Source organism: Aplidium turbinatum, chromosome 4 (assembly GCF_918807975.1).
Source record: "Aplidium turbinatum chromosome 4, kaAplTurb1.1, whole genome shotgun sequence".
Classification (NCBI taxonomy): Eukaryota; Metazoa; Chordata; class Ascidiacea; order Aplousobranchia; family Polyclinidae; genus Aplidium; species Aplidium turbinatum.
The window spans coordinates 37,996,719-38,020,232 of record NC_137475.1 but is presented as its reverse complement, the minus strand read 5'-3'; the positions used below and the strand labels follow the sequence as shown (position 1 = coordinate 38,020,232).

General features: G+C 36.8%; 1 protein-coding gene across 1 annotated transcript in view; it reads right to left on the bottom strand.

Annotated features, from left to right (window-relative positions):
- LOC145768130 (uncharacterized) overlaps positions 1-23,131 on the bottom strand; it is a 36,725-nt gene extending 13,594 nt beyond the window's left edge. The window contains exons 1-11 of the mRNA XM_082579601.1: positions 22,967-23,131; positions 21,676-21,813; positions 21,302-21,514; positions 20,600-20,710; positions 18,899-19,033; positions 5,895-6,012; positions 5,074-5,186; positions 1,269-1,350; positions 985-1,161; positions 626-740; positions 73-212 (exon numbers count right to left, since the gene is read on the bottom strand). Coding sequence (XP_082435727.1) covers positions 73-212; positions 626-740; positions 985-1,161; positions 1,269-1,350; positions 5,074-5,186; positions 5,895-6,012; positions 18,899-19,033; positions 20,600-20,710; positions 21,302-21,514; positions 21,676-21,813; positions 22,967-23,092 — 1,468 coding nt within the window. The 5' untranslated portion in view covers positions 23,093-23,131. The remainder of the gene's footprint in view (positions 1-72; positions 213-625; positions 741-984; positions 1,162-1,268; positions 1,351-5,073; positions 5,187-5,894; positions 6,013-18,898; positions 19,034-20,599; positions 20,711-21,301; positions 21,515-21,675; positions 21,814-22,966) is intronic.
- Between the last annotated feature and the right edge of the window lie 383 nt (positions 23,132-23,514).

Genomic DNA, 23,514 nt, shown 5'->3' with positions numbered 1-23,514 from the left:
ACAAATCAGTCGTTTTTTTACATTGCAATGTTAAAAAAACGACTGATTTGCTGTCTGCGTTGTCAAACCAACCTTCACAAAATACGTCGTCCGCTTCTGAATAAGAATCGCCGTTCATGAGACCTTCACTAGTGTTCTGCATAATCATCAACTGTGTCGTTCGTGTTTGGGAAGTGTGAGTCCTGCGACCGCCCATGGAAGGTGTGAAAAACCTGAGATGGAGGCTTAGCGTTTGATCAATGGTAAAATTTCAGCAAAAGTTGAACGGCTTCTTTTTATTTTTCTACAAGCATTTGACTGGTGAAACTTTTCTTCGAGAAGCAGCAATGAAAGAATCATGCTTTCCTTGTCAGTACGTCATTGAAACTTGCATTTCTTTAAAAGCGTTTGAAAGTCCATGAGTGGAAAAATTTTAATATACACAAAACTTCAAAAAGACGCAGCAATTTTTATTTTTAAAACTTTGCGAGACCGCAGTCTTGCGTCTGGCTTGGGTTTAGGTTGCAAATCTGCTTTCACCACATTTGTTTAAAGTGCCGGTATCAACACATCCTATGGATCTATAACATAGAGAAGTTCATAAGTTATACAGTTTCGTTGACGAAACTAGCTTTCAAAAACGTACTTTGTCATTCCATCAATTAATCCTTTAGGCTTTTTGTCATAAGGAACTTGAAGAAAATGTTGACCGCTCTTCGTTGTGACTTCATGAGTGGCTTCACCCGAGCTGTCTGTAGACACTGCAAAACCATTTCAGTAAATCTTAATGCTGGTTTGATCAAGTTTGGCTCGCTAGCAACAAAAGTATTTATAGAAGCAGAACCAGTAAAATTGTATTACAGTTCAAAAGGCGCGTTTCCTTTTTTTGATTTCTAACTGACCAAAAACAGAACTCACATTTATCTAACACAGTATATAGGCACTGTGGTTCTTAATTTGCTTCCACAAAAATTTCCACACTAAAATCTGCCGTGTTGCACTTACGACGTTTTTCAGAAGCATGTCCATTGGCCATTTCGGTGGGCACATGATGACGCTGGCTACCGTGGGGCCGCCCCGGGCCCCGTTTAGCGGCTTTAAATGACGCTGCGGTCTTCAACTTGTTACCTTTTTTCTTCGCACCTGGTTCTGCTACTCCACATAACTCACAGTCGAAAGAACCTGAAAAAAGTTGAGGTTTTAGTTTTTACACATCGTATTTCCCAGTAAACACGAACGCACCAGTTTTGCGGGCAATGAGTCATCTTACTATCCGGACTCTAGCTCACCTTTTGGCATTTTGTTAAGCGGAGGAGTGCAGCATTCCATATGGAAAGCCCGATCGCAAGAATCACAAAACAACAAGTTGTCCTGAAAAAGACAGAAGGTAAACAAAGGGAATGTTGATTTAGTTGTGATGGTGTCAACGTTTATTTTATTGGTATGCAGTTGCGCTCACACGATGAACGTAAATCGTACAAGACCCAGATAGCAAAATCCGGCGTCTGCAGACGTTGAATCAATGTAAAAATGACGGATTTTGCTGTGGGGAATAACCGCAATCAACAGAACATTGGTAGAATGCCGATATGGAACTACCAATTCATCTCGGAACAAATCTACACAGTGAGATCTTCCAAGAAGATAACTGTTGATTATTATTCCCCGCTTTTGTCAATGTATCAATTGGGCTCGTTGATATGAAACCAAAAATAAGATGTGTGGAGATGATTTGTATACCTTGAAAAAATGTCTTAATTTGAGCTACTGTTATCGATGTGCATAAACACTACAGTTCTGTCATATATAGGAATAGGGCATAGGCTAATGCATAGGCTAATGCCTCCTGGTCGAAGATTTAAAGAGGTGTGTGGAAAAGTATGGCAGTCAATATCCGTGTGTAATTTCAAACATGTAATAAACCTTGTTCTTGCCTATACGCAACCACGCAATCTGTCGTCGCGTCATGCTTTTTGGACGCTAGTTGAACGCTCTCCAACTTTGCTACGCAACACCTTGTGCGCACAAGTAGAAAGATGTACGCGTTTAAATCGATTAAGTTATAATTTAACTCGATTTCCCTTGAGACAAATATCTCTTGGAGGACAAGTTGCAAATAACTCCTTCAAAAAGGATAGCATGAAAACTGCACAAAACATTGAGTTATACGTCACAAGGTCAATTGTAAAGATTGAACAACAACAACAATCGGAATCAAACGTCAAGAGTTGGAAGTGATTTCAAGAAATAGCCGAAAAGCTGTTGTTAAGTTAAATAGCTTGTAGGCATCCACTCCACAGGTAGCATAATTTTCATACACCTTACCAGTAACACTTACAAAACCTCAACAATATTGCAAATCAGAATTATTGAACTCTGAAAACAAACTCCACTACAAATCCAATACTGGCTTCATAAGGTAAAGGCAACTATCAATACAATAAAAAGACAATCTGAATCAGATTAACTGCATAAAGCCAATTTCTGTTGGATAATTAATTTTTAAGCGTGTGTCTATTTGCCGTTGAACATGCTCTTCAATCAGGTTAACGTAAAATTATTAAAAAAAAAACTTTATCAAAATTAAAGTTATTGGGTGGGGTTCGCTGTTCAGCACATAACGCTGTAAAATTCCAACACTAGTCCAATGAAATTATAAAAATGCGAAAATAATAGTTTTTACTTTTTTTTCTCCAACCAATGTTATATGCTACGTTACGTGGTAAGGTTTGTTAGCCATTTCGCTCAGCAACATACAAGCAGTACAAATACAAGCTAAAAAAATCTTGGTGGCTACGTGGCTAAGAGAATAATCATCATCATCATCAGCCGGTCATGCCACTGCTGGCAGATGGCCTCCACATATGTTTCCACACCATTCTGTCTTTTGCTGTTCTCATCCAGGTGATGCCAATCTTTTCTTCTATGTCATCTCGCCATCTTCTTTTTGGTCCCCCTCTAGTTCTTCTTGCATATCTTGGTGTCCATTCTGTGGTTATCTTGGCCCATTTGTTGTCTTTCATTCTTGCTACATGTCCCGCCCATTGCCACTTTAGGTTTGTTGCTGTTTCTATGACATCTTTGATACAAGTATACAAGAGAATGATAGGAAAGATTAAATTTTGACTTTATGCAAATAGGCAGTTTAATAACAGAGGCAATGTGGGTAGCCATCCGCCTACATTATCGAAGACGAGGTTCCGAAAATCGATTCTCTTCTGCGACTGAGCAGCCAAAACAGGTAGCCACCGAACAACTGTCATGACTCAACACTATCCGATAGGTTTGCGTCACTTTAACGTTAACATTCATCGAAAAAACGCTTAATTACGAGATGTTATCAACACAAACACCTTTAGTGAACAATGTCTGATTCAACGTTAAAATCTATTCATCCACTGGGTGCTTCGTTACAATATTACAGCAGCAGGTGAAAAAAAAAGCGACAATATGGATCATGACTCAAAAAACAGTTGCGTTTTATCAAACCAGTTAAGCAGAGTTCTTTTGTTGTGGTTGCCACTGAAAGTCGATGGTTAGGCTTTATTCGCCCGGTCTAGCAGCTTGTTGATTCAAGTCGACAAAGAACAAATATTAGTCGAGTGTGCATTGTGCAACTGTGCATCTGTACCAATGATATTCCTATCAACGATCGTATTGAGCAAGTTTATTTAACATTGTAATCCGTTGCTATGTGGCTGCGCGTTCGAAATTGTAACGCATCAACAGGCGTTTTTAAGGCCACCTTGAATTTTTTTCCACACTTCCTTTTACACACCGTGTCAAAAATGTTTTATTTTTGTGCAGTAGTTTGTCACTTTTGTCATCACCATAACACAAGCGCATCGGTCGCAAACAAACAAATCGGAAGAGTTGTACACACACAATAAATACATAGAATCCGTAAGCGCAAATAAATGTTAGTGATGAAAAGAACGTTACTTTAAGTTTAACGAGTTGTTTAGTTGTTTCTAGAGTGACAAAATTAACCCAGACTTGCAAAGGACGAACGGAAATACAAGATATTCACGATCACGTTGGGTGACGTCACAAGTAACTCGCAATTTGATAAAAGAATCCCAATTTAGCTGAAGGATGCATCCGAACATGATATTTGTCAGAATGCAAATATCCCAAACTGCAAAATCCGTCTTTTTACATTGATTCAACGTCTGCCAACGTCTGCAGACGTTGAATCAATGTAAAAACGACAAAATTTGCTGTCTGGGATAACTGGCGTTCTATCTGCGATAACAAAAAGCCTTCCGTTTATCGTCGATTAAATGACTTTGAAAAACAATTTGCCAGTCGTTTTACAACCAAATTTGCACATATTTTCGAAAGAATGAAAAAACATAGTGACTATATACCATAAAATCGCTCAACACAGCGAAGCCACAGCGTTCCTAGGAGAGTTATGTGCAAAAAAATTGTTGAATCATTCGGTATCGCTATAAAGAAAGCTTCCGATGAAGAGATAAATTTACATATACTGCAGTACCCATTTAAGAACAAAGAAAAAATGCATCGCATGCATTTTAGTGAAGACTGGTAAAGTGACTTTTTGTCACATCCAGGCAGATGTGGAGGAAGATCCGGATTAAGTGAAGGAGGATTCAGAGACCTCAAGCATTACGTCTACCAACAGCATGCCATGCATTGCTAAGGTACAGCCACTACCCTCGTTAAATATCAGACCGCCAGTTTTTGAATTCTAAAGGGAACGTACCAGACGCCGCATAAACCACGTGACCACAAAGCAGAATAAGATAATGAAGAGGGTATGGTAGGCCGTGGGTAAGCTCATAATCTGAGTGCCATGTGATTTGTAAGATCACGGATGGCCAAGAGATAGTGTGAATAGGAAAATGGAAAGAACCTCAATTATTTTCTAAAGAAATGCTTCTTATTTTTCAAATCTTTGGCGTTAAGTTAATCTCTTAAAAACCTTTTCAATATTAAACAACGAACAAGAAATGAATATAGTAGCTGAGAAAAATTCGCAGAGGAACGCATTGTTTCTAAACTTTTACACCACTGTTAGTACAATCACACAAGCATTTCCTTACTACAAACATAGCAATTGCAACTTACAGCATTTCCCTTGGAGCCACAGATGTTGCAACTTTTGCATTCGATGCACTGCCAACTTAGTTCCTTCACTTTGGTAGAAATCTCTTCAGACAGTTTCATGCATGACGGATGCCCTGGAAGAGAAATGATGCAAAGTTTTTAACAGTCTTCAATAATTGAAAACGCTCCTTTTCTGTCCAGAGATGACAAGATCAAAGATCAAACCATGTCGTAGGTTTGTTTTCAAAGCTTCCTATTGCTGCACTTGCTGTTCAGTAGGCTACGCTATATGATGAATACCAACATGGTAATACAGTAGAATTCGACTATAGTGAGATTTCTCTACAGTGGCATCTGTTGCAAAGTCCTGTTTTTAAACTACAGCCGAATATCGCTATATAATGACTTCGGCTGTTAGTGTTGTGGCATTTCTCCATAATGACACTTTTTGGAAGGTCCCTTCAATCCTTCAGGTGTCACTAGAAGCAAATTTTAGCAATGTAGTTTATCTCAAAATCAAGATTATTAATTGCAGTAGTCAATTCATATATCTACAAATTATGCCATTCAAAGTAAAACGAAAATATATCGCCAATGGCCATAACCATGTCAGTCATATGTTCTAAAGACATAAAGACAGACTAGTGCAAACTTTCAACGGAAAATTTTCAAAAAACCTGAGAAACTCTTTCATGAAATTCACACAACTAAACCTGTGATCTTCTTTGTTAAAGAACATTTCAATAAATCGACCATCTCATGCAAAATAAAAAAGAAAACAAGAATAATTAATTATTATTAAAACAATAATCAATTATTATTAAAGTGTTAGTTTGGCTCACCGCTATATCCACAGTCAACGCAGGAAAGAAGTGCTTCATGTCTTCCTGTTTTGTTGCATTGTGCTGTCCCACAACAGTAGCTGCATGTTAACTTCGGAATAGCACAACGCACTTGCGTCTAAACAATGCACAAGAGCGTACGTGATTAGTCATTTGCTACACATGGACGAGTCAATTATAAAAATTAAAATTACGCAACATCCTATGCAACTGACGACACGACGAAATCTGTGCAGCCAATGAAAAGAAGCAAAAATTTACTTTAATATGTTTTGAGTCATCAACATACAATCATACATGAACTGAGTGCGACATTCAGATACGATAAAGATACATAGCAAATTAACCTCGCACCATTGTGGATCTTATAACCGCGATAGTGAAAATAATACGTAAGCTGTGTGGTCTGTTATGGAAGATCAAGTGACACAAAACAACGCATTCCAGAATGTAGACGCTGTTGTTGCTTTATTCAATCAACAGCTTATGCAGCATGTGATGTGGAGTAATGAACATAATTTTTCATAAACAAATAAAAAGATTTTTATGATATCAATGTTTATAAACGTTAAAACCAATGTGCAAGTGAGGTCTAAGCTGCCAAGTTACGAAATCTTGCCAAAACATAGAAGCGGTAAGAGTGCAGTGCAATCGAGTACGAACGCTCGTTCCGAATTTCTTTAAATCACCTTGAATGACCTCAGGTCTTGCATAAAACGATCGACAGCGGTTGACATTGCACTGTCACAGATGAAGACTTGAAAACCGATCAGAAAACACTCAGACAGCGATCAATGAAGAAATTATTGACTATTGTTTGTTGTGCCAATTAAAGTTGCCAATATCTCATAAAATTTATCAAAATTTTTGCGGTTTGTGTGATGAGCATGAAAAAGAGCGACAGGTAGAGCAGCAAGCATACCACGTAAAATTTGTTTATTTCCAGCCAAACTCATTCCATTGATTCAACGTTTGCAAACCTCAAATCAATGTAAAAAGGATCAATTTTGTTGACAGGATAAAAGTTGCCGTTTTTACGTTGTTTCAACGTCACTAAGCAACAGTACAGGCGTGGAGGGTCGACGGGAGTTTCCTTCATAATTTATTACAAAACTCCATGTGTAGTGGAATTTGTATCAACTAACATTTTCAAAATGTGATATTGACTGATGCAAGTTCATCGCTTTTGGTTATCGATTGAAAGGTGGGCCAAATTGCAACCCTGCACGGAGATAAGCATCGTAAAGGCGAGTTCAAATTTCACGCCATCACCAGCATCACCACAGGTTAGATTAAGGACAGCTGTCACCTTCTGCAAGATAACGAAGCACCTTTTACACTGATCATTTTAATAGAGAATATTACGGATGTTGCATACAACCTAATACACAACATGGCAAACAGGTTATAATGCTTTTACGTGAACACTTCAAATCTGGCTCGAAAAACTTTAGTGAAAAAACAACAAAGCAAATTACTCGGCAACAAAAAGATTATAAATTGTGTAATTAAACAGTATAATAAATAGACAAGCGACATGTTTTACAATGATCATAATCATCAAACGAGCATCTAACCAAGGAAGGAATCCAACAAAAAAATTCCAATGAAACCAAAATAACAACATCTTTAATACAAACACACAGGTTGGCACAACTAAACCGATGTAAGGTATGGGTTCTTTTAGGATTTCGCCATGTGTTGTATCCGAAAAAGTATTACACTGGAAATTATATTCTTTTAAACAACAAAGTCTGCCTATTCAATCAACAGACTACTCTCGTCAAAAAAAAACAAAGTACCCACAATATATACATGCTGCGTAACCTCAAGTTTGTTCATATGATACGTGTGCTGTAATTGAAATATCGTAGTTCCTTGAAAGTTGCCGTCGCTCACACAATAGAGTTTATCCGAACAGCTTTCAAGCTACTATGGAAATGACAACAACGCTAGACGAGTTTTCCTCCGTCAAGTGTTTCTTGGCACACGAACAAATAATTCTAATTAACCCTGCAGACAGTTGCTTTGACTGAGGATGTCTACAAAGAAGGGTGGTAGAGCCAGGAGAACGATCAAACGTAATCAATTTCAACACATACCGGTAGGTCAACTGAACTTTAAAAAATGATAATGCTTAATCGTGGCCATGATGTCATCACTGCAACCAGGTTGAATGCAGTAGCATGTCAAAACTCAGATTTGTAAGCTTTTGAGTTTAGGTTGAGGAAAGCGAACATACTGAAAAACAACAGAAGCATTGCATCTGCACAGATTAGAATAGAAAGTCGTGTCGTTGGCTCTGTGAAGATTCTAATAATAGCCAAAACAGCGTTGCAAACCGACACGACACTAGAGTCTGCCTCGGACACAAGCACGCTGTGGTAATTACCGCCTCCCTACAAAAGCATTTGTTTTGTTCGAAACTTATATAGTTGAATACGCAAACGTACATTAAAATTAACAATACAAGGCGTTGCATACGCGCGCAGCTATTTATTTAATGCGAACTAAATTTGTCAGTTCGACAGTTCCTCAAACAATGGCTGCAAATTAATGCCCAGAAGAAAATTGAAAAAAGTCTATTGACTCTATTGCAATCAATGATCATGTGCGCTTATCACGTTAGAAAAAAAAAATCAAATTTCGTAGCGCATCCATTGTTTTTTAGACAGTGGGTAAACTATGTAGGAATAAACTTGAAAAAAATCTTTTGCATCACATGTTGAACATGCAATGCACAATGCACATACACATACACAATTGTCCTGACCGTGACCAGTCAGACAAAGTTCCAACGGTATATCTCGCAGCGTGGATGTAAATCATGAAAGAGTGATGAAAATATTGTGTAACCAATGACAGAAACACTTTTTCCCGTGCTGTTCATTAAAGCACTTTCATATTGTTAAATGTTCAGCAGTGCACCTTTCAAATGAGACAAATCACTAAAAGAAAAACTCTTGAGGTGGTATGATTCCACGAAGACCAATGGGAATATAGAAGTTAAACTTCTCGTGATTTCAAGCCTTCGTGATATTTGTGATGTGTAAAGGAATCAAAACGATGAACCCAATCAATACATATTCCACACAAAGCTATTTCCAAAACAAGGAAATAACACATATATTTTCAGAATGCCTGTGACATCAACAAGCTTTCAGACAAACCGACAACTAAATCCCATCACGCCACAAAAAGAGCATGTATTCTCAGTACAACGCTTTCAACGAGACCACCAACAAGCAAATACATTGAGAAAATAAGAGATGCGTTCAACGAGAGCCTTGAGCTAAATGTTCTAAGAGTTTTGTCCACATAGAACAGAGTTGATTATTTTCTAATAACATTAAATGATTGATAATGCGACTTTCGTTCCGGCCCCAGAAAGCAAATCAACCGTTATTTTACATTGGTTCAACGTCTGCAGACGTTGAATCAATGTAAAAAACGGTTGATTTGCTGTCTGGGGCACAATCGGTTCAAGGGGTTTGAGCCATCATCGGCCGAACAACTTTGTATATACGTCGCATAGGTGATGGCTATCTCAGTTCATTTAAAGTTTTAAACCCTTGAACGAGAAGTTAAGAAAAAACGTGCATAATAGGAATAAGTTATCTATGATTATATGGAAAAACTATGCATCTTGTCTGCCAAATGCAAGAGTATGATAGAGTTTCGATGCTTTTTTAAACGAGAACTTAAAAATAAACAAACGTGATGTGAAGTCTAGAATAGCAAAAGGGGAAGTTGCGTAAGATCCAAAGCAAAGTTTTCCAAATTCAACGACAAAACTTTTTTCCTGCCAGAGTAACCACTAACTAACATATATAATATACATTTAAAACATATCAAATCTATGGTCAAAGTAATCTTGTCTCACAAACAGCCTGTTTCATTCTCATTAAAATCTTTAGAAGGAATACCATTATCGTGTTTGGTAATTTAGATATTAATCACTATTCAGATACAGTGAAGTAAGAAGAGTCAAGTGACATATCAGTGGCATAATACCATTATACCAGTAATCAAAATTGTAAAAAGTCTCGAGTTTCGTCCATGATAAAGCGTGCTATGGATGGGGTTGCGACGCAAAGCCGAACAATTAGGACACAGTTCACTGACAGAAGAAAATTATGAAAAAAAGCATTTCCAAGAATTAGAAACTCAGAAAGTTTTGAAATTGTTTGTTTTTCAAAGTGCACTGAATGTTGTATTTCTTGAACAATCTAGATTTCAAAAACCAACACCAACCCAACGTTAAACATAAATGATCAGTGCGTTTTCGTCGGGGTTGAAACAGCAAGTCATGTCCTGTAGAAACACCTCGGGCGATAACAGACACATTGTCATTTGTCGACTCTAATGAACGCAACGTTCGAACAGCGTGGACTTTCAAGATTTGTACAACCCTTTTTATTGTGTTTGCGGTTCATCGCACTGTACGAAGTTACAAATCAACACGTCTCCCGGTACGCAAATTGTCCTCTTTTACATTGATTCGATGCCTTTTTCGGAAAACAGCTTTTGGCACTTCGACATTCAACCAGTAAATGAAATTAGAGCATAAACCGAGCTACGGTTTAAAAACAAGTTTCAGCCTTTCGATACCATCTTTGAAACTGTACACAGACAATAGACAGCAGAAAAACGAATCCCGTTGACTGCACATTAGCCTACATCTTCCTGTGTTCACCAAAGAATCAGAAATCAGTGTTGTCTTCGACGATGAGAGCATAGCTGCTCATCAGAAGTCAGGACATACATTGCCAATTATGGGGTGCTAAAAGATCACAGGAAAACGACAAAACATGCAATTTAAGGACGCTTTGGTGTGTGTTTTAACGTTGATTATAAGCCCACAACTACGCAATGCAAAGATCCCTGCTCGTAAAAGCAGTCCTTTGTAACGTCTCCGAAGATAGTTTAACGTTTACGTACTGCCAGTTTGCCACAACCTTGCTCTCCCACATGCTGAGTAATGTCACCAAATAACTAATTTACTAAGATCAAGCTTCTCAATCAGCAATTCAGTATTTTTTTACGTTGCAAATTGCAATACAGTACTACAATGTGCACAGTTTAAAAAAAAGAGCTTATAGTCTGGTTGGATTTGTGAACTAAAAACGTCATCTCGATGCAAACTAACGTCTTTTGCTATCTGAATTGTTCTCTGCATGTGTGTTTACATGCCTGGAGTAGGCAGACTTGTGAAAAACAGGTTGTTGATGTCTCGCGGTTAAACAATGCGATCAGTATGATCGCCGACCGCAGCCGTTCCAATTGACAACTTTAAAAACATTTGGAGCTCAGTACAGCAACACGAAGTCCTTGGGTTGTCACAAATACTTGCTTGTGAGTATCACTTATTGGTTGAGCCCCTAAAAGCAAAGCGTATCGAGAAAGCACACTATATAATGAGTTTCATAACTGCTTTTGGAAACCTACCCTTGAAAGCCATTTGAACGAAAAAAGTTGCGGATGAGATAAAATTCAAGTTGTTTTTTTCGTTGGTCACTTTGGAAGGGCCACAATAATAAACACATCAAAAACTTACTACGATTTACAACGAGATGTGCACAAAAGAAGACCCAGATAGCAAATCAGTTTTTTTTTAATAAATCAGTCAAAATGTAAAAAATGACTGATTTGCTGTCTGAGGAATTGTTTATCGGTGTTAGTTGTTTATCGGTGTTATTTCATAATTTTTTTTTTGTATTTCAAAAATTGCGTATATATATTGTAGTAGAAATACTGTAAATATACAATTACATAATAAAAAAATGTGTTTAACCATTAATTGCAAATCACAAAAAACTAACTAATCATTCCCTCAGTGCAAGTAATTTAGGAACAATGGACGAAGATGAGTTCAAAGCCACAAGACAAAGCAATCATTGATCTTGTGTTTAGCGACTTTAAAGATAAAGCACAAGTAGCGAAAAAGTCTTCAGCACAAATCAATATCTTGGTTTAGCAAGCAGACGTTACGCGCGCCCAACCATTTAAACAAGAAGTATTACACATACATGCTCCTGGGATCGCGCAGACCTGCCCAACGTGTGTGTGTACGTGCACAACCCAGAGAGTTTAAACCTTAGCCACGTATGCTCAACACACAGTCAATAACAAACGAGCAAATCTCTTATTGCTGACAACAGTGGCAAAACGGCTGGTAGCGAAAGAGTGTAAAGGAAAAAAAATTACATTCATCACAGCATGGCTTTCAAATGACATGCGCATTGAGATGTCAGTGTGATTTAACCCTGAGTCTATCACAGACGATGAGTAATGACTATCTGAACGGATTGTTATTGACAAAGCAAACATTTAACCTTGAGAGAGAATGATCAAATGTGTTAATGTGATATAAACATATTCAACGCATCACAGCACATACCAACAAATCGAGACCTGTCGAATTAACAGCAATCACCCAATGACCACGACCTCTAAATAATTTAAAAAGTTAAGTGAATACTGCAGATTGGGCAGGTCGCGTGAATAAACATGCAATTCAGCAAATATTTACTAAAATAATAAGAATCGTTTTTTATTATGCACGTGACATTTAAAACAACCGTTGTGCGAGTTGCGCTTGCTGACGAAGGCTTTGATGACGCGTGACGTCAGTCAACATGTAATGTTACCCACGTACTTTCAGTCTGAGTTCGAGAGAAGATGCGCTTGACTGATCAAAACCGTCACTTCACTTTGATTTACCACTGCGCAGAGGACTATCCTTTCCTTCAGATAGTCGACTTATTGCGAGTAAAATAACAGGCATCATTGACCGCACAGATGAGAGAAACAGTTTGAACACAATGTGAACGCAATCTAGCAGCGCAAAGATAACGCAAACAAAAGAGAAATGACTGTCAACACACGATGGCATACCAATCAAAGTAAACAACACTGGTCGAATTTCGAACTCGATTTATTGTAATAACACCCTTATCGATTCAAATAAAAGAAATCTTACATCAAATTTACATGAGTAACAATCATCACACAGGAAAAATATATATACAAATGACAACACTGATGTCATTTGAGCACAAAGGATGAAAGCGATCTTTCAACTAAATTTTTGCTACAATTGATATTTTCTAGCTGAAAGCTGACCCATCGCCACGTACAAATCGATACCAACAAGAATTTTAATGCTAAAAGTGACTTGCACCTTCAAAATCTGTCCTAACCTTAATCTAGTGATTGCTCTTACAAAGTACCGGTAACCATTTTTATTGACCTCATTTACAAAATTTCCCACCGAAAGCAAAAAGGAAAAGATTTCAGTGCTACAACAGAAAATTGAAATACTGCATGTGTAAAAACTAGACACCCCAACAAATTTATTCAATGTTACAAAAACGTCAAGTTGGGTATCTAATGTTGATAGTGTACAATGTACTGAACAGATAATGCAATTCTATCACCCCAGCTTGCCAGCCGCATGACCTCCTGTATGGCTGCTTACCCTGACAGCAAATCAACCGTTTTTACATTGATCCAATGTTGATTCAAATGAAAAACGGTTGATTTGCTGTCAAGGATGACTCATGCATTAAAAAACATATTTTAGTAGCAGGCAGGTCAAATTGTTTTGGAAAGGAACAAACTTACAGATCAACATTTTAATACAATCTTGTTCCTTAATCACAACCAGCTAAACAAACAATATTTTGTTACTTGCCCTAATTAGTTTTCAGGACGATTGCAACATGGTAAGAAATAATAAGTTAACACTATTGACAAAAGCCATATGAGTCTTGGTAAGAAGGTAAACGGCCGTTTGACATGACCTACCTGCTGTCATCTATTATTAATAGAAAGTCAATTTGTTTCAAAAATCTGCCTTGCGTTTCACACAGCGAACACATGGCAATAGGAAAATGACACTACATTTCATTCACAGAAGCTTGCAGACTATTTTGTGAAGATTACTCTATAATCTTATTTCTAACTTTGAAACGAAGAATGGAGTACTCGAACAATGAATAACATTTCATCTTTTAGAATCAATAAATATTCAAATCAACGATCATCACTGTCAAGACTTAACTTGACACGTGCAATTTGGATGCTGCTGCAGGAGATTTATACAGAATTATTAGGTGTTCGATTGGCTAAAATAAACGAATGCTCTATATTATTTGCTTACTTTTGACATACGGTATACGTGTGAACAGAATATAAACAACTGGTCAATTAAACAACATAATTGAAGTTGTTTAATCGACAATGAAAACAAGTGCTCTGATATTTCTCTACTTTTAACATTTGTATTCATGATGTGAACACAATAGACAGCATAAGCGCTGCAATACACGTTTCCGTTATACTTCATATATACGATTGAATAATGTGGCCTGCCAACATGACCTCAGAAGTAAAAGGTTTCTTTTACCGGACACTGCACAATCACCAACTCAGTTTCAACAATAACCAACATTGAATACGATCTGTGTTATACAGTGATTAGAAAAATTGCCTGGATTGACATTTTGAGGTATTAGCATCTTTTTAAGACAACTGATTGGAGGCCGAAAGAAAAATCACATCACCTCACAGAACAGCTTAATCGGAATGTAAGATTTTAAGGAAAGAACTGCTGATGTGACAGATGTGGCAAACAAAAAGAGAGGTACAACCACCCAGCCAGTAAATCAGTCTCCATTTACATTGATTCAACTTCTGCAGACGTTGAATAAATGTAAATGGAGACTGAATTGCTGGTTGGGGCATGTGATCATACAATTGCATTTTGTGCCACAGTTTGCAAAACTCACCATTACACTTAATAGATGTTAGATAAAGTAGAATTGACGTTATAATTGAAAATTAGACATTGAAATAGAAGGCACTTCGTTGCATTACTAGCTGGTGAAATGCCAGATGTTAAGAAATAAAGAGGTCTCATCTTTCCGATTTCAGACACACACATTACTGATGCAGCACTGAAACAACACATAAGGCATAAGTCCACAAAACAATGTAACATATAATGCCTGTCCAATTATGAGTCAGAAAATTGATGAGTGCTTTCGAAAACCTCGAAGTGTAAGAAAGTTCAACAGATACCACCTAAAAGTATCACAGCATATATCATACCATTCAAAATAGTTGTAAAAACTAGTTTGTATAAATTGTATTAAAAGTTTTCACGTTATGTTGAAACTTGACAAAGCAAATGACAGTTACCCTACAAAAGCCACATAGCCAACAAATCACCTTTTTCTACGTTGATTTAACGTTTGCACTTTGCAGACATTAAAATGAACTGATTTGTTGGCCAGTGAATAAGCCAGTGGTTCTCAACCGGGGTGCCGCGGCACCCTGGGGTGCCAATTGCAATGCTCAAGGGTGCCGCGAGATATTGAGATATTGCAATACTGCGGCTCATTCTTTATTTTAACTTTAACCCGTTAAGAGCGAAATTTATTTATTTCTAACCGGGTTTCAGTGCGTATTAAGTTTGGCGTCTCCCAGTTATTCCCTGCTCCTTTCTGGAGAGTCGCTTAGTGGGGAAGTCGCTGGCGGTAGGTTGATAATCCGCGGTAAGCCTTTGTTTTCTCAACCAGGAAAAACAGTGTGAAAGAGATTTTAACTCGTTGTTGTTCTTTCCATAAAAACGTTTAAAACGCATCATTATTGCAAGGTTTCATGATTTTATTTTGCGAAGATACCGAGAAATCCATTTTTACTGGACTCTCATATTGTTTTGAATCTTAAAGAAGAAGAAGAAGAATTAATTGACATTCGTAACAATGGAAATTTTAAGCTTATGCACAAGCAGATGCCTCTCGACGAGTTCTGGATAAAAATTCAAAATGAATATATAACCTTGCGTTTGGAAGAAAGCTATTGTGCTTTTGCTGCAGTTTTCCACGTCATACCTATGTGAAAGTGGATTTTCTGTATTAACGAACATAAAAACTAAAAAACGAGAACGACTGCTTATAGTCGAGGAAGAAATGCGAGTGGCTTTATCGAATGTGCCTCCAAATATTAAGGGCCTTTGTGCAAGAAGTCATGCCCAAATTTCACACTAACTTTTGAATAAATACCTTTATTTACCCGCGCTATAGGCTACTGTACAACTCATTCTGTTATTTCATACAGTTATTTGAAATGCAGAAACCTCATAAAATTGATCCAGTTTTACCAGGGTGCCGCAAACTATTTATCTCTTTGATAGGGTGCCGCAAGGTCAAAAAGGTTGAGAACCACTGGAATAAGCAGACGTGAAACGTAACATAGAAATTCAACTGCATGGGACATTCTTCCTGTAATGGTTACTCATAATCCAAGAGTATTACACAATGTTAACGCAAGTGATGGGTATATAAATAAAGCACATAATGAATTTGTTGCTTTGATTGCGTAATATAACAGTCATAATGAAAATGTAAGCATGGGTAACACTTAATATTGAACACATTTTTTGCAAAAGATATCACAAATTTTAACCATTTGTTGAAAAAAAAGTAAATGATGAGAAAAATGAAGATTATTTTTAACTGGTGTACTGGTTTTGTTCTGTTGAACAAGCAGAGAGCAGAATCGTATGGTGTGCACAAACTGCACATCTTACATGCGGTCGTTTTGGTGTTTCAACTAGTGTGCAGTGTTAAAGGCATTTATGACAGCCCTGACACTTCCTATTATCTCTCCGCACATTTTCTAATTGGTGCAAAAAAATAATAATTTGTTGACAACATACATAAGTTCCGGTGTCAACAAGTCTTCAGCAAAAATAATCTGCATATTATTGATCACCTTCTGACGCAAGTACATGACTAGGATCGTAGTCAAGCGGCGTTCATTTGAGGTTTGAACTTTGGAACAAAAAAATACCACTTCATAGTTTAATGCAAGACAATTTTTAGGTCAATAAAAAGCTTAGTGATGATTCGTGAACAGTGCTTAACGTTGATTGAACGTTGTTGCACAGTTGATACGCAAACGTTTTGCACTGTTTGTTTGATGGTGGTTGTGTAAAATGTGCCATGAAAGTAGCATAATATCACTTACCTGCTATTGACACAACCAAACTATCCGTTACAATGGGAGTGACATTTTTTGCATATATGTGATTAATGAGTGTAAAAACTCAAAGCCTTCAGGACACAAACATGTGGATCTCATAGACCCTGATATGAAGACATTACTCTGGTTACAACAATTGGGAGATGTTGCCTGAATTGCTGCCTCATAAGCAAGAAGAAGAAGATAGTTTTAACTTTTCCAAACAAAATTTCTTTCAAAATCAAGCACGGACAAAGTGAAATTTCATTTCGCTTCAACTGTTTCGAACTGCCCTGATCGGCTTTGTGAGATCAGTGATTGTAAAATATAATTGATATTCATCGAAAAAAGACGTTGTAGCCACGAAACCACTGGGGCCGCATAATACTCTGCACGTGACTCAAACGTTTGAATGGTCATTAACCAATCAGCGATAAGAACAACATGTGATGTCTCAGCAAGCGATGAGGAGTTCAACACGTGCGTTCATGTAGTTATGGCAACAACAGCGCAAGAAAACACATTTTTCGTTTCGTTAACTGAACAAAAAAATGTCTTGATGCAAACAGAATTCGACCTTATCCAGTGTTATTTGCTGAATCTTTAAACGTAAGTTTAGCTTCACAATGAATCACTTGGTATTACATCATAGCTGTGAGAGAGAAGCAATTCTGGAATACCACAGACAAATAATAATTGGGAACTAGCAGTAGTTAATGGGATTGAACGACACTATTTTTAAAAATACAATAAACTAACGTACATATAGTAATCAATTCAAACGTTTTCGGCAAAACTCAGTGATCATCAGGAAACAAATTAATACATCTAAACAAAAACAAAAATAACTGAAACGTGAAAGTGACATTAAATGATTATGCAAGGATTAACAACTAAAAAGCAGATACCAAAGGTCCCGATTGTGTTACATTGTGTGACAAGGTACTTACTACAGTAAAATGTACTCGCAAGACGTATTCTGAGGATATGTACAAAATAATATATAAACGGATATCCTGGGGGAAGTACCAAGAAGGCCATTCATAAATTCGGGCTACTATAATCATTGTTACTCAACACATCACTCAAAGGCATACTGTAATAGTGCTTGCCTGTTATCATTAAACATCTTCAAAACGTATTAGGCATAATATCAAACAATAAATCAGTTTCTAGGCCTAAATACCATATGAAAATCAAAGACTGAAATAATTTCAATTTAGCTTGTTCACAACAACGCTTTTTTACTAACGCAGCATCGATTGCCAGAGCATCACCAAAATGAAAGGAGTAAGAAATCTAACTTCGCAATTCAAATAATAGCCTACTTAAAAATCAACTCACACAGAATGAGATTTTTTGTTAATTATTTGTTGTCAACGTCAGTACACAGTAATGTAAAAGACATAATAGAATCAACATTTTGTCATACACGTGTAGAAAATGTTCATCAACAAGTTGGTATTACAGGAAACGTATATCTTTATCAACAGACAAGCAAGCAAAATCTTTCAATAAATTAGGTGCTTTTTCAACTACAAGTGTGAGACTCTTGGTTACAAATGTTGAAAAAAGAAAACCCAAGCAATCAATACAACGAACTATCAGTCTATCACACGTTTTATTTGCAAGAAAGGGTTATGAATGGTACTTGATAATGTTACCACTTAAAATATACTATAAACTTAGCAGGGTCTGCTACTATTCGGTGAGTCCGATTCGGTGAGTTCCTAACCTCTAATCCCTAACCCCTAACCCTAAAACGGCAATGATAATTAGGCTACGGTACCCAATAATTTAAAAAAAAAATTGAAAAAATCCCCCGTAAAGGGATCGGACTCACCGAATCGGACTCACCGAAACGGGCCATTCCGAACTTAGCATGTCAATGTTTTGAAACACTAACATTATCTAATTTGATTAGACGTTTTTTTAATACAAAATCTCTCACTAGTACATAAAAAATAAGGCACCTGTTTGTCTCTAGTTGCCAATTTGTCTTCTGCCAATTTCAACTGATTTAACCCTACTTTCAACAGCCTTCCTGCATGAACGCCTCGTTTGCAAGCCAAGCGAAGATGTCGACTGAAATCGTTTGATGATATACCCTGCAATGAAATTCAGTCTTAAACCTTTTCTTGCCTTGAGCCCTTGACCCTATGGTTTTTACATTGCACAAACTAGTAACGTTTTCACACAAAACAAAAATTTGTCTTCTATGCTATGAAAAATTTTCTAACTGCAGAAAGCCAAGCTTTTGATCCTCAGCTGGCAAAAATATTGTAAATATGGTGTTAAAAAGTATGAAAAAAAACTTGATTGAAATACTGAATTCACATAATTTAAACGCTGAAACTAATTAAAGAGTTTTCGAACCGTTTCTTAAACATGAGTTAAGTTCCTTACTTAAGCTCTAATACGTAAAAAAAATTATAGAATTTAGTGCAATAATAAGATGTAAGATTGTGTTGTAGATGAGTTGCCCACAAACCGTAATGGCGTGAAGTATGAAGATTTCCTCAAAGCTAGCAAGAATTACCAGGATGTAATTGAAAAAAAAATGCTGTAGAGCTCGAAATACAAAAGATATTGAGTTGTTGCGGGAAAAAATGACACTTTAACTTCTCCAAAACAGACACAAAAAGTCAAGCACTGGTACCAAAGGCCACGCCTCATAAGATGTGGTCTTGCTTTTGGAGCTTTTACCAATGAAAAATTGTTCATTGTTACCAAGCTTTAAAGCCTAAATGGTGATAAAAATCAACTTTTTGGAGTTCGCATTACAGTAACAACTGAAGACTCCATGAACGTTCACCAGACTCAAAAGCTTGTCTCTATTATAGAATGGGAAGAAAAAAAACTATCTTATTATTAAATCATGGAGGGTAAGCTTAACCGTAAAAAACACGAAACGCATCTCAAACAGTATCTCAAGAGCAGTAGTTAAGAGTGTTGCCGGAAAGATGAAGTGGGCAACAACCGGGATTGCATAGCAAAATCTCGCTAGCCTACTTTTCTAAAGCGGAAGCAGAGAGTTGTTTTCATACCAAAGCAAGTTTCTGCCTTGGCACCAAAGACGATCAAGGGCAGGGGTGACGAACCTTTTTGCGGTTGCGGGCCACTTTGTCAATCACACATGAGTTATCGGGCCACACAACTTAGCGCTTGTCAAAATTCCATGACGCCATAGACTGGAATCGACCGAAAATACAAGGTGAAGTTGGTGAATAGGCTTAGTGTTTTCACAACTTTACCTTATAGCTTTCCTATTTTCTAACTTTAAACCCTGAAAGTACCGTAAGTGTTTAGGGTAAGAAAATAGCAAAGGATAGGTGTACCAGTGAAGGCATAAAACAGCTTTGAGATGTCTTTTGTGTTTAATGCATGAGCGATTGTCAAATTGTTTTGCGGGCCGCACAAAATTCTTTGACGAGCCGCATGTGGCCCACGGGCCGCAGGTTCGTCACCTCTGATCTAGGGAAAGATTTATCAGGATTACAAACGATACGTGTGTGATAGTGTAGGCTTTGCAATAAGCATTCTATGCATATAAAATAAAAATACTAAGATATACTGAACAAAAGCAATCCGATGATTATAAGTTCTTGGCTTATTGACGATAAATCGCTAGAAATGAGAATCAGTCACCACACTATGTTAATATTGCAACAAACCTGAACAAAGTATTTGCTTTTCAAATATTTATCCATATCTTTTACAGTAGCTCCGTCAGTTTTGTTTAATCCTTCTATGGCAATATGCACAAGATTGATATAATTTGAAACCTGGACAAAGGTATAGCTTTATACAACATATCAGTTCTTCATCTGAAGCAGTGGTTCTCAAACTTATTTAGTTTGATAGACCTCATTTGCTTATTTGAAATAATGATAATTTCCTAGCAAGTTTCAAACAAAATAAAAACAAGGCAAACAATTTAAACAAAGAAGGTAGTGCACCAATTTACCGTTGTTTGTAAATATATTAGAAATCACCATTGGTACAAACTGCTGCTACAACATAGGGATGATAATCATCTGTAACAAAAAAGAACGTAGCGTGTACTTTCTAACTTACGTTTGAGGAGCAGTGGCCTAAAGCATGAAAAGATTCGCGCTTTCAGCATAAAAGTATGAATGAACCAGTAAGTTCAAATTATTTGCACATGTTTACATTTTCGTTGAAACATGCTTAAAAATTTCATTTGTGATGCCATCTCAGTAATGAAGTTTCATTGAGAGAAACTGTTAAGTTACATATCACTGTCAAAGAAGAGTTTAAATTAGTACACTCAGTGGATTTGCTTAATTGGCGAATCATTCTAATAAGCAATGTGACAGTATATGTGCGATGTGCGGTTTTCAATTGCAATTTACCTTTATTGTCTTATGGCGCATCAAAGGATCTCTAGGATAAAGAGTCAGTTCTGGAGAGGCAAGTTTAGGCGGTGCTTGCTTATGGACATTTTTTGGAGTTGCAGTTGGAGTAGAAACAGGCAATTCCTTTTTAAAGCTTTTTGAAACATTTCCACAAGCTCTAGGAGTCATTGTTTGAGGATCTCGATAAGAAAAGCTTCCATGATTTAAAACCTGCATGTTATCATAAGTAACAATCACAAAATCGATTAAACAATGCAAATTGAGGCATTCAGAAAACACAACATGTATTGCTGTTAAAGTTGTGCAGTGTAAACTACACTTTGTTGTTTTATCCTTTTATACATCAAATTTGGGTGTTAAGTAAATCATACTTTCAAGACTTCTCCAGTTTTAGTCATGGCTTCCAGACGTGCAGTCACTTCATCAAACGTATAACTTTGACCTTCAGTGTGAGTAAGAATCCATTTTGTAATCCTTTCAAGGGAAGGACGTTGTTTTTGAGCTCGAATCTATGTGTAATTAAAACATATCATATAAAGTGATACACTACACAATGATATGCAAAAAATGACATAAACACATGTATTCTCTGCAAGATTTCATGTATATAATTATGCACTGATGAAGTCCATCACCAAACAAGGAACAATTTCACAAGCCTTGCAGTCAGCATGCATGAGTGTCAGTACTTTCAAAGAAAGTTTATAACAACCTAAAAAGGATACATACTACATAGCATATACCAGAGGTTCCCAAACTGTGTGCCTGGTGATTTAGGCTGGAGAGGCTTGCAAAGTGTGTCGCGATAGTCTGGTAATTTGAACGTTGTAATTGTAACCGTAAGCGCAACGCTTTGTCAATTTAGTTTAAAAGGGAGCATATTTGCTTTTGGATTACAGTGGGCTACGATAACTGCCCACGATTAACTGCATAAATCGCTTGATCATCAGACCACTCCCAACTCCTACCATTAAACTGTATAGTGAAAACTACGGCTGAATGTCGTCAGCTTGAAATTGGCAGCATATGAGCAAGTGTTCAAATTTAGCATGGATAGCTTCTTACAGCCGAGACACAATGTACGCTAATTGACGTTGGTGGTTTTTGGATGACGCAAATTGGCATTTTTCGCGCTGTCAATTACCAGAAACGAATCAAGTCTATTTGCGCACAAAACTATACACACCGACCTTCCATACTGCAGTAAAGCTGATTTTACCAAGATACATACCACTGTCATGTTTGTTCAACATAGCAGCTTCGATTAAGAAATGAATGAAAAGAAAAAATTGACGTAGTAAATCAATGTGCTGTGATATATTCCAAAATTCTTTGGTGTGCCATAGCCAAAAAAAGATTGAAAAGACAATACATATGATACAGTACTATGAATTGGCTTTCTTGTCACAATAGATATCCAGTACTATATAATATATGTAGCAAGCTATTCTTTGGTATTTGTTTGAATTTTGTAAAAATTTTAAAGTTTGCAAAAACTTTGTCTTTGAACAATATGCTTCATTAAAATAATACGGTACGGTACCGTAAGTTTGGCGAAACTTTATTGTTATTTTTTTGCAATATAAATGATGAAGGTGCGAAAGACAAAATACAAATGATCAAACTCGATAAAAACTATTAGCTTAGTATATCAATACTTACCCGTCTTATAGCTTCTATAATAGATTTTGAAAGCAGTTCTTTATCAGAGTTGCTCTTTACTGTTGCAGGAGATTTAATTCCTGATGCAGAACTTGATGAATCTTTTCGAACCATTGTAATCCACATGTACAGCAATCAACAAAATTGCTCAAACTAAGGTAGAATCTACGCACTAAGTAATGTCGTTGCCGTTTCCGGCACAGCTCAATAAATCAATCATTATATACTCATTTTATAGATATTTAAATTCAAATAATACTCTGCAACAAGACATACATGGTTGTCTTCAGGCAGTGCAGTAGCGTTTTCGTTTGATATATCTAAGTGACAATAATGTCCAAAGATTAGCAAAGGTAGAACACAATAACAAATATATAATATATATTTCATTCTACATTGCTTTAAGATTGAAATGGTTACACATAAAAGTAGCAAGAAACATATATACCTAGTTTAAAAGTAAACTACACTCCTTGAAGTTAGACATACACTCATACAGAAAGGTTTTTTTAACTGCTAACATAGAAATTATCCAATTTCGTGGGTCT